A 14860-nucleotide genomic window follows, 5' to 3' on the forward strand; every position below is an offset into this window, starting at 1 on the left:
AATTAGGCTGAGAAAATGAAGCCGAGCAGAGCACCAAAAGTTTTTAGGAATCGTTTTCAGTGAAACTCTTACCTGTTTATCTGTTCATTGCCAAGATTTAGTCAATATCTCATCAACTTCGAGAGCAAGAACTTCCACTCCTGTGCATATATGTCATTTAAAATAACTAATAGTATAGATTTTAACTGGTTGCTGAGGCAACATATTCTATTTAAAGAAGCAGGGCTTAGTTTCCTAATCCGAGCAGCACACGTTCAATAAATAATGAAAGAAATGAAAGAATTGGTTGATAGATGACCCTGACATTTGACAAAATGTCCTGTGCTCACAAAACATGCATTAAACAACTAATTTAGTTTTTGTAACGTTTGACAGAAACATCTAGTCTTAAGAGAGCGCTGCGTTGCATAGGATCTTATTCTGTTCAAATCCAATAACTGCTTCAAACCCAACAACCTTTCTTTAGAGGTTTGTGGTATCCAGTCAATAACTGTGCATCTGCAGTCCGTCCAAATCTTTCTTGCCGGACCATCTCACAATATTCCGATGGTACTTTCCAAACAATAAATCCTGAATTGATGACTTGTCGCTCCAGAACAGAATTCACTGCTGTCAGCTACAGCATCAGCCAGGCAATGCTAAACCAATGAATATTTCAGGTTTTTTGCGCAACGTTCTCCTAGTGTCATGAGCGTATTTCAAATGACATTTGATTTAATGAAATCGATCCAATGAAGAAAACATCATTTCAAACCTGACCATCAGGCACCCCCTAGCAATGTAATTATGTTCTAAGGGTATTTGTTACTTGTCCATAGGCTCTCTTAAACACAGTAATTGCATTGCCTGCCTGTTCTGGCCAAGTATTTAAAGCAAAGTAATGACTGCATAGGGAGCTATTACACTCTGGGTCAGGTTGTGATTGATGGGATATCAAAGTGACCCCAGCAGCGGCTCTATTGCAATAAATGCAGACTTTAATCACGTGACCAGAACACGACACTCTCAACAGCGACACAATGTCACGCAACACCACATTCTCGACACAGTCCACATTTCTATTATTTGTATGAAATGTCCTGTTTTGTACTTCCTGCATAAAGAGAAGTGTCCTGTTTCTATGTCACTTGACTCAAACTGGGGGGCCGAGATGGATCCAGGGGGGCCACAGGTTTTGTGGCATTTCATATCCTAGAATTTACGCAATCAAACATCGGAAAAACAAGACCACCAACCAGAGAATTGTTGTTCTAGAATTGTGTAGCCGAATATGTGGAGTTAAAATTGAAAGTTAAAGTCTTTTTGGGGGGGGGCGCAAAGGGACGCACCATACACAAAGGGGGCCTTACAATGAAAAAGTTTGAGAACCACTGGACTAATGGACACTGTTTGGTTTATTTATTTGTCACTATGTTGTAATAATAACAATGTATTTACATTAAAGCTTTAAGCACACACTTCTATCCAATGCAGTATAGGCTACTCCTTACAGTGAATAATGAGAGAGAGATTGAGAGAGAGAGAGAGAGAGAGAGAGAGAGAGAGAGAGAGAGAGAGAGAGAAGCTATTCATATTGCAGTCATATAATCTTTCAGCACATGAAGTGTGATGTCTCTCAGTTGTGTCATATCATTTGAAAATATCTGAGCCCTGACAACATGATCATATTGATCCACGGCAGCAGCTTTATCAGAGCTTTCAATTATTCAGCAGTCAGGAAACATTCTCTTTCATTCTCCATTTCCATCTCTTAAAAACTCTGGTTGCATATTCAAAGTCACAAAAGCGTTCTTTCTTTTTTGTCTGATATAAAACTATATCTCTTGATCTTGGATGCCCTTTATTGTGTTATAAAGTAAGCGTAAACACTACTGAATGTTGAAATGTGTATCAAAGGAATGCCGAGTAGTCTATAAGATATTAAAGTGTCTGTGCATGATAAACAGCTGATTTGTTTGATTTTAAGTTTAGACGTGGGACTGTTGGTAACAAAGGCAGATGTGAAGCGATAGAACGTGTGCATGCAATCTGGGACACTGTCAGAGAAAGATAATGTGTTTAGTCTCATTACATCATTCTCTCAGTAGCCTTTAAAAGGCAGTTTACATTTTTTGAAGGATAAAAAGCCGAACCAAAATTGAGAAAGTATTTAATGCAAAGCTTTTGACATGATTTCAGTTATTTTGTATAAAAAAACGCAGCTTGGAATCATGTGGGATCACCAGTTCCAATTCAACACTGCCCTCTGCTGTTTTCAGTTTGTATTACTTGTCTTAATAAGAACTATTATAAAGTATACAGATGTTTATGACATTTTTGTAAGATTTGTAAGAGCAGAATTAGGAAAACCGTGATGTAGTATGATATATCTCTTATGTATGACATATTGCTTATTGCTCCCCGAACTCTTTGTAAGTCGCTTTGGATAAAAGCGTCTGCTAAATGTAAATGTAGTATTTAGTAAAAATGAAGGTGCTTTAAAAGGTTCTTTGATGTCATTGATGAACTTTTTTTGTCTAAATGGTTCCATAAAGAACCATTAACTGTTTCCCAAAAGGTTCCTTGGGGTGAAAAACGTCCTTTAGATTATGAAAAGACACGAAAGAGATGGTTCTTTAAAGAACCTTTGACTGAATGGTTCTTTGTTGAACCAAAAAAGTTATTCTAGCATCACTGTGAAGAACCTTTTAAGCACTTTTACTTTTAAAGGTGTAGTAGGCCTATATATACAAATATTATATTTGGTATGTATGCTATGCAAAAAACAGAGGATCATTGTAAACAGTGTAAATTGATGTATGATGTATGATGTGTGTATTGGTATGTGTGCAAAAGATGCAAATTGTGCAATTGCCATATCTTAACAGACAATAAAATATAAATACTTAACTCTTGTCCTTTGCCCTGATTCTAGCACCCAAAACCAGCACTTTCTTCAGCCCTGGTATGGCTGAAACAAAGAGCAGATGTGGTGTCTACACCCAAGAGTGTGGTATAATGAGTGCAAACATTGAATTTACATTTCCAGATGTGAGACCACGGTGACATTAGCACTAGTTGGTGCAGGTTGAACAGACTGTCGGGGTGCTTGCATGTTTACTTGTGTTTACGCTCACACATAACCAGAACTTTCCTGCACTGATCATTATGTGAAAATTTGATTTGTCTTTAAGGTTGTTTGTGGCGAGCAGGACGAGACGACGACAGCCACGAGGGAACGCGCATGCACCGGTCTCGCATCTCTCACGGAGGAGCTCCGGAAGCATAAGAGAGGACCGACAACAGGGAAGGGCAAGAGAGGACCAGGCCTGGATTTTATGTTCTGGGCAGGTCAACCACATCTCTCACAACCTTCAAAAAACTACTTAAAACACACCTCTTCTGTGAATACCTGACAGACAAATGAACAAATACAAAAAATAAAAGTACACTAACCCTCTCTCTTTCTCTCAACAGGTAGTGGTCTAGCTTTTGTTGAAACTAGTAACTTTGTATTAGCACCTATTGTATTATTGCTCCTGTATAACATATCGCTTATTGCTCCCTGAACCTTACAGCTTTGGATAAAAGCGTCTGCTAAATGACTAAATGTAAATGTTCTTTTTGAATATGTTTGTGTTGCCGGCAGTCGACCATGAGGGAGCTTTTTTAGCATTTTACTTTAGGTTTGTTGTTTATTTGTTAAATTAAAAGTCTGTTTTACGTTCGCCGGTTGCCAACTCATTCCTTCCTTTAATGAACCGTTTTACATTGGTGTTCTACACATCTTGCATGAAGAATTGATATGTGTTTTAAAAAACTCATTTGCATGCAAGTGTTACACCAAAAATGCAATTTTCATTGGTGATGCAGTCACAGTATTTACACCTTCAGATGTGCTATGTTTGTGTTATAAACAAATTAAAAATGTAATTATATTTGACATAGGATGTTGAACCTAGGCAGTCATAAAATGTATCATAATGGCTCAGCGTCAGATAGGTCTCGGTTTATCATTCTTGCATGTGAGTTTCCTGTCACTTTGCATTTAACAGTGTCATTTCTTGTCAATTTTAGAATACGATTTTTTTGTTAGCAGGAATAATAATCGAGTGTATTTGAAGAAATTCGCACTGAACCTGTGAACCTAAAGTGTGAAATTATGTTTCATGTCTCATGTGATATCTGATGCAGTGCTCATGGGAAGGAACGTTTTATTGTGTTAGATTTAATGAGACGGCCTCATGGGAATGTGCCCGTTATCAATTCACTTTTATTGGTCAATTCTTGGAAACAAACACAGAATAACCATCAGTGGGCAAACAATAATGCTCGTCTGCACGGATGTCATTAATAAGACACGGCAAGAAAACTAATTTTAAATATTTATAACCAAACCATTTAAACAAAAGAAAAACAAATTACAGAAATTCATCACTAGTTAACGTTAAAGTTCAAATTTAAGATATCTTCATTGTAGCTTCACTTTCTCATTCTTGCCACGTTGGATAAAGCGTCTGGTAAATGTTACCATTAGAGATGATGCCACCCTTAAAAATTAAACACTAGATAGTCTCTTTTTTGTTATATAACTATAGTGCTTATAACTATGGTTGAGTGATTGTGGTGTCATACTGAAAACATGTTTAGATGATAAATAAAATGGCTTGTTTTACATCTGGAGCGCTAAATGCTTTCTTTGTTTTGATTAAAGGAATAATTTGCCTTCAAAATTAAGATGTTATCACCATTTACTCTTTCTTCTACAAACACAAAAGATGATATTTGGAATAATGTTGATAACCAAACAGCGCTGGTCCCCATTGACTTTTGTATGGACACAAAACCACGTGCCGATGGAGGGCAGGATGTGATTTTGACGGGATGAGCCGAACCGGATGACTTTCTAAAACGCTTAACACGTTTAACACACCTAAACAACGACCAGGTGAGTTCAAATATACTGCTCAAGAACCCTGTCATGGTGCTGTAAAGATCGAGTCCTGATTGAACGGATAAAGTGATAAATCTCGTCCATATAAATCCATTATAATGAAACAGCTAAACGTACCGAAACAACGACCACTTAAACTAATTTCTACCTGTATTGTAATAAACACTAGCTAGTGTTAAAAGGACAAGCACTTATTCCAGGAATAAGAATAGTCTCACTTTAGGCTTGTTACTCATTAAAGTGTCAGGGTACGGAAGGACAGAACCCAAGCGCAGGCAGTAGGTGCGGGAGAAACAATGATTTGATAACAAACACAAAACAACACGCAACTTGACAGGAACAATGACTAGACTAGACTAGACTAGACAGCATCTAACAAGGCAATATAACAAAACAAAAGTGCACAAACTGAGTTGTGTGTTAACTAAACCATGATGCATCTGTCACATGTTGTAAGCAGGAACCCAGCAGTGTGTGATAAGTGTTTTTCAGCAGGTTGTGCGTGCAGACTTCAGCAAACTGCACAAGGACGTGCTAACAGTCAATTGACAGCAAGCTTACCTCTGTCAGTAAAACCAAGAACATGTATATTTGGATTTTGCCTAATCCCAGTTTATTTGTGTAACAAACGCTTCTATTAAGTTCAAGATAATGTTGTGTATTTTGTTCAAAAATAAAAACTTTGAGCACTGTTTTCTAATTTTCATTTATTCTAGGTGGCCTGGGTTGATCTATTACTGTTTGTATATATTAAAGGAATATCAAGCAAGCAGAAGTGTATTATTTATGCATTTGGCAGACGCTTTATCTTCAGCCGAACATATTTAGACGCTTTTACGGTTCTATATCAGCAAGAAACTGCAGGAAATCAATCACAGTGTGCTGATATAGAGGTGCTGCAGAAAACCAGTATGTCAATTGTTTGGGTGTTTTCTGCAAATTGGATAACTGTGGTAAGCACTTTCTCACTTTTGGATGCTTTATTAATACGCTTTTTAAATGATCACAGGTTACAGCAACGTATGGAGCGACAGGGTGCAAAATGTGAAGTACTGATGATGATGAAGGAGGAACGAGAATAATGAGTAATTGTGTGCCTCTAAGTCCACAGCTTCCACTTCCCATAAATTGGAATGTATTGAACAAATCATTCTCATATATATCCTCATGCCATTATGTATGATCTCTTTCTTAAACATGAAGCAGCACCATGAGCAGGACTAAACCAAGCAGGTGACTTTGACATGTTACAACGAACGTGGGAGCTCATCTCTACTTTTAAGGGGAGTTAACAGTTAGCAGGGCGAGATTGAATCAGCGGCTGGACAGTGCAAACTTAGCCGAACGGGCCGTTGTTGATGTCAAGAAGGTTTACAATTGAAGAATTCCCCTTTTTACTCATGCAGTTATAACTGCTTTATAATGCATTTGTAAATGACAAATTGTGTTTGTTATGTGTCGGGCCTGGTTAGTACTTGGATGGGAGACCGCCTAGGAATACCAGGTTCTGTAAGCTTTTGTTTGGGCTTTTCCTGCTCTTTTTCTCAACTGAGTACAACATGCCTTCGATGATATGATGAGATGTTTCGAGGATAGACAATGCGTTCAATCTAAACACAAAGCCTCAAACTAAGAACATTTTGTTATTCAGTTACACAAATATAATCTCATACAGATTCACGATGGGCAAGATTTTATGGAAAAATATTGTATCTTATTGCTATAATATTTAGCTTGTCTTGTATCACTCTCGCGGTATCATTATTCGGTCATACGCGTTTGGTCTGCGCAGTCACAAATAAAGTCGAACACACTTGACGCCACTAACAAACACAGAAAAAAAACTACACAAAATGGATTTAAAATGTCAAAATGTTTCCGTAAGGTATGGAGTGGTGTCTAAAAATCCAACCAACAATGAAAACTATTTGAAACCAAGATGATCAAATAAATGTCACAGAAGATTAAAAAGAAAGCAAACTTTTTATTTTTTACATTTTATTAAAAAAAGATTTTCTTCTTTTCTTTCGATTTCTTATGTTGGATTTGTATATAACCTCCTAATTTTGGTTTCACATTATGCTAGAAATTTCATAAGCATTCCTTGAAAAAAACACGGTATATATTCTAATTTACTTAATTAAAAAATATTAGAAACAATCAACATGATTAAACAGCAAACGTGCGCGCTAGTGAGAGAGAGGGAGAGTCGGAGGGGGTGTGGCATCACGTTCTGTTGATGCTGCCGCATCAACTGTATTGGCTTCTGCTCACGGGATGCTGAGAGAATCACAGAGAATTGCCCCGAGCTTTTCCTTTAATTTCCACAATTGAATTGTGCATATGAGGATGGGAATTTGGGAATATGCTCTTTATTTCGCTACCACAATGTGCTTATGGAGGGGTGAGTAATGATTAGCTCACATGAGCTTTATTGCATTGTTGTCTGATCCTTTATTGTTCTTAAATTAAGTTAAGATGTTCAATAATAATCACTGCTCGCTTGTAAGGTTACATTGTTGCATGTCTATTTGGATATATAGACTGCGTCAGACATTCAATAAAGTCAGAGTTGTATATTTTACTGACATATATTTAAGCTGTTTATGTGAGGAAACAGACTGTCAGCAGTTGTCTTATTTCAAGGTTTTGCTTTGTGTTAACAGTTTACATTACGAATTCATCCTATCTTTCTAATGTAATTTTGTAAAGCTCAGAACCTTCATTTTTCTGACTTTAAAATACAATTAAAACCCCAGACTCAGAGTGTTAAACGCACCTTGTATTATTTTGTGCTTCGAATTTATTTTGTGTACCATCTTTATTCGCATGGAATCTGTTTTTTTTTAAGCAAAACAGACATTGACCACGATAGCCGCAAATGTAATGTGGTTTCAATACTTGTCAGAGTCAATTTATCTTAAATTTTCCAAACACTGTGAGTTTTTGTAATTCATTGACAGCCTCGATCTGGGTTACTTCTAATTCGTTTTTGTGTAGTCTTCGTCTCATTGGTTATAATAGCCTGTAAATGTAATTCAAGATTACACTGAATGCTTTGTGTACAGTTTTGTGCTCCTGGTACTGGCAAGGGAGAACGGCTCTCTCGTGTTTCTTTGTATGATCCTCTTGAACTGAAGAACTCATTTTGAATAGGGTAAAAGCCTGATGTAATCTCCTCCTGGAATTAGATTATGAATGGATATCATCTGAGATGAATTAGACTGAAAGGGGGTAATTGAACTTTGGAAAAGCTCCCGGAGTTGCCTATGATTTAGTTTTTACTCGCATAATACATTCATGAGGTATATCAAAGTGCTATGCTGAGTCTTCTCCTAATGAAAAGACTGTAGCAAGGAGTTAAAAGCAAAGGTACTCTAATTCAGACTGACTGGTTGGGGTTTAATCGCTGAAACCAAGCAGAAAAGCTTTGATGAGGCTTTAGATCAATAGACACATCCAAATGAGTTTGGGCAGCTGCCTGTGTTGATTTGCAGGAAGTTCTCCTGAATATCCCATTCAGTTATTATTGTAAAACATCCTCTGCTAGCAGTAACTGTAACATCTGAGAATAATGTCCGCTGTGCTGTGTGCAAAAGCACTGACAGTGTTTATTCTGTTTCAGTGTCACAACAGGGAGAACATCAGAGAAGACTCTACAGAGACCTGATGAAAGATTATAACTCGCTGGAGCGACCCGTGTTTAATGACACACACTCTCTCACCGTGTATTTCAGCTTCAGTCTCATGCAGATTATGGATGTGGTAAATTGGTAGTTTCAATTCAATTCAGTTTTTAATCAGTTATGTTCCGGTATCCGTGATTTACTAACAAACACACGATTAAAGACTAAAAGTGTGACTGTAATCCCAGTATTCCACCATCTGGTCATTCAATAATACATTTGAAAGAGTTTCTGAAGCTTCTTGCTTTAGATTGTAATCTTTTGAGCTTTCATGAAAGTTGTTTTTGAAGTAACTTTTGTATTTGTATTTGTATTTGTTCATCGATAGGATGAAAAGAATCAAGTTCTTACAACCAACATCTGGTTACAGCTGGTAGGACAAACTACTAAATAAAGTCTTTTATGAAATATTTATAATTTTTAATATATATTTGTGATTTATTTTGTTTTTCATAATTATTAAGTATTTGTGTCATTATTATATTTTAGCCAGCCTGCATTTTCAAAGTTGAACATTTGTTCGACTAAATCATATAAAAATGTCTAAAAAAGTATGAAACCATTTTGTATAGGTGAGAAAAGAATATGTGTATGTGTGTATTGTGTATGATAAATATTTATAAACACACACACATACATTTTTATATTTAAGAAATATATTTACATGTGTATATACGTTTTGATGATTATATATAATTGATATTATATAGTGTATATTTTATATATATTTACATGCATGTGTGTGTACTTATCAACATAATTACTATACACAGCACACACACACATATATTATGTAAACAAAAACTTATATTTGGCACACAATCAGTAACAAATGATCGTATGACACTCCTAAATATATATATATTTAACTTTTCACTTTACTTATTTAACTGAAAATGTTTCTGTCACGATCCTGCCACAGGACTAAGCAAGATTTCACATTTTCCTAAAATAATGTCTTCTTGAAATCTTGTCATTTGTAATTGTCTCAAAGACGCATAAATAATTGCAATGGTGTAAATGCTCCACATCTATTGTGACAAGTCATTAACACATTGTTTATGTTTATTTTCAGTACTGGTATGATTATTACCTTCAGTGGAATACCTCTGAGTATCCAGGTGTGACGAGTGTACGATTCCCTGACAGCCAGATTTGGAAGCCTGACATCTTACTGTATAACAGGTTTGTTCAAATAATGATCACACATGTCATTCTTGCTGATCTCTGTATCATTAGCTCATCAACAGGAGTGGCGGAGAAACACAGGCGTAGCTTTTCAAGCTGTTAATGGAGGATTTCATTAGGAACGCTAGATTGCCTGAAAAAGTGCTGTCGTTTAGGAGAATGGACACCGAGTTTGCACTACTAATCCATGAGGAACGCCAGAGTTTGACCTCTTTTGTTTCTGTCTACTGAAATGAAGCATATAGACTGCAATGCTACTCTGTGTAATCTTGCTATCGCTCACACTCAGGTCCATTTAGCTCTTTATGTGGGGAAATGACTCTTAATCATAATTGTATAACAGGATCTGACAGCCAGTGCTTACTCAGTGGTGCAGAACTAATCCATTGATTGCATTTATTTTCTTTTATGAATTGGTCAGAAGTGAAGTGAATACCTTACTAAATTCTTGTGTTTTTCATAGCGCTGATGAAAGGTTTGATGCCACCTTTCACACGAATGTCCTGGTGAACTCCTCAGGTGCCTGCCAGTATCTGCCGCCAGGTACAGTCATATTCATATACTGTTTTATTTAAAGGTACAGTATTGTTTCCACTGTTAAAGCGTAACATAACTCTAAATAGTTGTACCGTATATGTTATCGTCTCCTCAGGATAAATGTTTTTGAAACTGATGAATAGACCCTTCATGCTAGATAATATCAAAGGGACTGACTAGCCCAATCCTTATCTTAGTGTGTTTTACATGAGCAACATTCACCAGCGCTGCATCATTCACCTTCTCCCGGTTTCCTGCTGTGCACAGCTGAACGGAGCTCGGTGATAAATAGATTTGATCCTGCCAGCACTAAATTTTTTCAGTGACATTGAAGAGATTGACTTCTCTTGAACTTCTATACGAGGCGTCACCACAAGTCTGCTAATGCTTTATGACGAAAGAGAGCAATGAAACAGAGGGGAGATGATATACTAAGACATTACCTGAACAATTACATGTTTGAACGGAATTACAGTTCTTAACAAATGACTTTACCTGTTTATAGAAATACATGTTCTTACTCTTATTTTCTTACCTGTTTATTCTTGATGCACAAAGACATTTCAATCATTGCAATTGTGTTCCATGCATTACTGTTCACAGGGATATTTAAAAGCACCTGCCACATTGATGTCCGCTGGTTCCCCTTTGATAGTCAGAGATGTGATTTAAAGTTTGGTTCATGGACGTATGGTGGATGGTCTCTGGATCTACAGATGATTGAGGCTGATATCACCGGGTATATCGCCAATGGAGAGTGGGACCTTGTGGGTAGGGACTTACAGTATATAAGTCAAAAAATGATCTTTGTTATTTACAGTTTAATAAACAGGAATATGTACCTTGTATTATATATGTCTGTTTTCACACTCACACTTTTTAGCTTAGTAGATTTGTTAACGTTTACATGCATTTTGACAAACAAAAGCTATGCTCTCAGATTAGTTTATTAAAGCATAGTTCACCCTAAAAATGGAAATTGTGTCATCATTTACTCACCCACTTTAAACCTGTATGACTTTCTTTCTTCTGCAGAACACAAAAGAGGATATTCTGAAGATAGCTCGTAACCGAACAACGGCGCAAGTCAATGGGTTGTTCGTTCTTCAAAATATCTTCTTTTGTGATACGCAGAAGACGGTCATACGGATTTGAAATGATTTGAGAACTATCCCTTTAATCTGTTCAATTCATAAGTGCAGTATGTGAATTTCTGGACATTCAGGTTCCATTCATATAATGCATTTCATGACATTGCAGAGGTTCCAGGTCGCAGGAATGAGAAATTCTATGACTGCTGTAAGGAGCCGTACCCCGATGTGACGTTCACAGTGGTCATGCGCAGACGGACGCTGTATTACGGACTGAATCTGCTCATTCCCTGCGTGCTCATCTCAACTCTGGCTCTGCTGGTCTTCCTGTTGCCTGCTGACTCTGGAGAGAAAATCTCTCTTGGTGAGTGCAAATGTCTTTGTCATCACTGTGCCGTCAGCTGTTGAATTTCTTGACTTGCAAAAATGCAATACGTTTCATTCCTTACTAAGTATAGCTGAAATGTATGAACTTATTGTATTTACTGATATACTGTATCGCTTAAGACTACTTATATCAAATTCGAATTATACGTTATTTGGAGTACTGTTTTACACGATGCACATTTCCTAATATTAAGCCTAAAATATTTTTTAATGTCACTTTAGTTCCACACTCCTTTAGTTTAGCACTACTTTCACACAATTAAGTACAGAAATAGTTCCAATTAGCACACTTTACGTGTACCTATTTTATTTGTAGGCTACATATCCCAAAAGTACGATAGCAGGGTATTTTACATGGATTCGCAGTATACTTTACGTGAAATAGATGAATGGTAAACACGTTTTAGTATATTAATTTTTCACTAGAGTATATTCATCTCCTGACCAGTTTCTATTCGCACGTCATTGAAAAAGCTCAATTTTAATGAGGAGACATACACTTATTAGGCTACTACCATAACAACTACATGTTTTTTGCAAAAACACCTACAATAATATTACAACATGTTTGTAAATCTTTCTTAATGTGTGCACTGCTAAAGAGAGCGCTACAGGACAGGCTATTAAAAAGAAACAAAAATCAACATAATAATGTGCATATACTTACATCTGTTATTGCATTTTAACTTGTGTATTTAAACAGAAAAGAAATCACATGCATCATCTAAAGGGTTTATTGCGGAGACTCACTATTGCGGCCTCCCTCCAGCCTTGCTCTTACAAGAAGTGGATTAATGTCAAGTTCGGCATTATACAATTTATTACTTTTGCCTCACACATTTCACCCGTCACACCTTTTTTGCTGAATAGGTAAAATATACACATTTTAATCGACGGCATATGACATTCTCTTCGGCGCAGCAAGCCCACGCATACAATTTATGCAGACGCTCATGTAGTGAGCGTGTAGTGAGATTAATGGCTTGCCAAAGATGCCTTCAGTGATTAATGCGCTATGAGAGAGCGCTGAAGGACGAACGACTGTGTGTTCTCTGGATTTAAAGGATGCTGCCACGGTTCCAAATGAAGCCGCTTGGAAGAGACTAGACCTGAAATCACATCAGAGCTCAATTTATTATTTCATTTTGTCCCTTCTAAATGGTATTAAGGAGATGAGGCTGCCAGCGGTACGCTCCACAGACTGAGTCATTGACCGTGCCTTTGAGCCTCAAGATCAATACTTTTAATGCCAGGGATTAACTGACTGTGTCTGATACATTCGGGTTAAATGGTACTTCTTATTTTCTTAAGTAATTAGGAACTGGCTTGTTTCATAGTCATTAAATGAATACGTCTCCTGTGTCACGCGTCGGGATGGAGCACAAGGTCAGGGTAAACTTGTGGACAGAACAAGGCCGGCGTATTTAAGATTCAGATCCTGGTGTGTACAAGAGAAATAGACGATGTTCTGCATACACACACTCCAGTTATATCACACGTGAGGGATAGAAAAATCAATATGCGAATTTAAACCTAGTAATAAGTTACAAATATAGTCTTTTGTTTCTTTTTTAAGGGATCACAGTCCTACTCTCGCTGACAGTTTTCATGCTTCTGGTGGCAGAAATAATGCCAGCAACATCAGACTCTGTGCCTTTAATTGGTAAGTCCAACCTGTAATGCTTTTTCATCTGTCAGTATGTCGTATCTACTGTATACAGTATCTCTTTTCTCTCCTCAGCCCAATATTTTGCCACCACCATGGTAATTGTTGGGCTATCTGTTATAGCCACGGTCTGGGTACTGCAGTACCATTATCACGACCCTGATGGAGGCAAGATGCCAAAATGGGTAAAGCTCTTTTTTCGACTCAACATTTAAAGTAGGCTTATCTGGCTGAATTGAAACACTGTCTGCATGCTGCGCCATCATTACACTGGTAATCACTTTGGCATTTGCTTCTCTGCAGTTGTGAATTGGTATAAAGCTGCCATAGTAAAAGTGTTTGTACACTGTAAGTAGGTGACAAACTGCATTGCAGAGTCTTTTCTGGAGGGCTTGTGTACTGTACATAGGCAAGCAGCCAACGTATTTAACTAAAGTGACGCATGCACAGTGCAGTTCGATAAAAAATGCATGAAATTAGTGCTATTGAACTGGTGCGCGTGGTTCTTAAGGATGAAGAGACCCGGAGAAGACAGGGTCCGTTCGGCCTGCCACAACAAACAGCCACGCAGCAGCCTGTCCAGCGTGGATCTTAACATCAGTACTGGAGCGGCACAGTCCACTAACGGAAACCTGCTGTACATCGGCTTCCGCGGATTGGATACGATTCACTACGCCACTTCACCTGACTCCGGGGTCATCTGCAGCCGACTCATCGGCACAGGCGAGGAGGACATACTGCTCCCAGGGGCCCAGGCGTCCTCTGTTAGCAGCGGTCCTGGAGATTCTGAAATGTCTAAAATCTTGGATGAGGTCCGGTATATTGCCAAACGCTTCAGGGATCAAGATGAGGAAGAGACTTTGTGTAACGAGTGGAAGTTTGCCGCTTCTGTCATTGATCGTCTTTGTCTCATGGCATTTTCATTGTTCACTATCCTCTGTACCATCGGAATCTTAATGTCTGCTCCTAACTTTGTAGAGGCCATATCTAAAGATTTCTTCAACTGAGGACGGTTTACTTTTTTACGTTTTTATTTCACAGAGGCTTTTAAAGGAATTTTTTTCATTTACCTACCCTCATGGGTTTCCAAAACCCACTTCTTCTGTGGAACACGGGGATATGTTTGGAAGAAATGTTAAATGTTTCATGCAATTCCAGTGAATAGGGATGAAGAAACAAAACAATAACTAGTTATTAAATTGACATGAGGTGAATTTAAAGTAAACAGTGACAGAATATTTGGGTAAACTGTTCATTTTAGTGTCCCTGATTTAATGAGATCTAAAAAAGTTCTGGAAACGTCACATTACATTTTACGTAAAAGCAGAAGGATGTATATTTTTTATGTATGTTTTTCCCATCCCAGCTTTAT

General features: G+C 37.5%; 1 protein-coding gene across 1 annotated transcript; it reads left to right on the forward strand.

Moving 5' to 3' along the window:
* Window positions 1–7282: 7282 nt before the first annotated feature.
* Window positions 7283–14495, forward strand: chrna7a (cholinergic receptor, nicotinic, alpha 7a (neuronal); the record flags this gene model as incomplete). The annotated part of the gene is made up of 10 exons (XM_079456259.1): window positions 7283–7337; window positions 8559–8698; window positions 8948–8992; window positions 9695–9804; window positions 10271–10350; window positions 10948–11115; window positions 11605–11799; window positions 13399–13485; window positions 13564–13673; window positions 13959–14495. 10 exons carry the CDS (start codon window positions 7283–7285, stop codon window positions 14493–14495), a joined length of 1527 nt encoding a protein of 508 aa, XP_079312385.1.
* Window positions 14496–14860: the final 365 nt, after the last annotated feature.

This window comes from Barbatula barbatula (genome assembly GCF_947034865.1).
Source record: "Barbatula barbatula genome assembly, chromosome: 1".
In the NCBI taxonomy this organism is placed as follows: domain Eukaryota; kingdom Metazoa; phylum Chordata; class Actinopteri; order Cypriniformes; family Nemacheilidae; genus Barbatula; species Barbatula barbatula.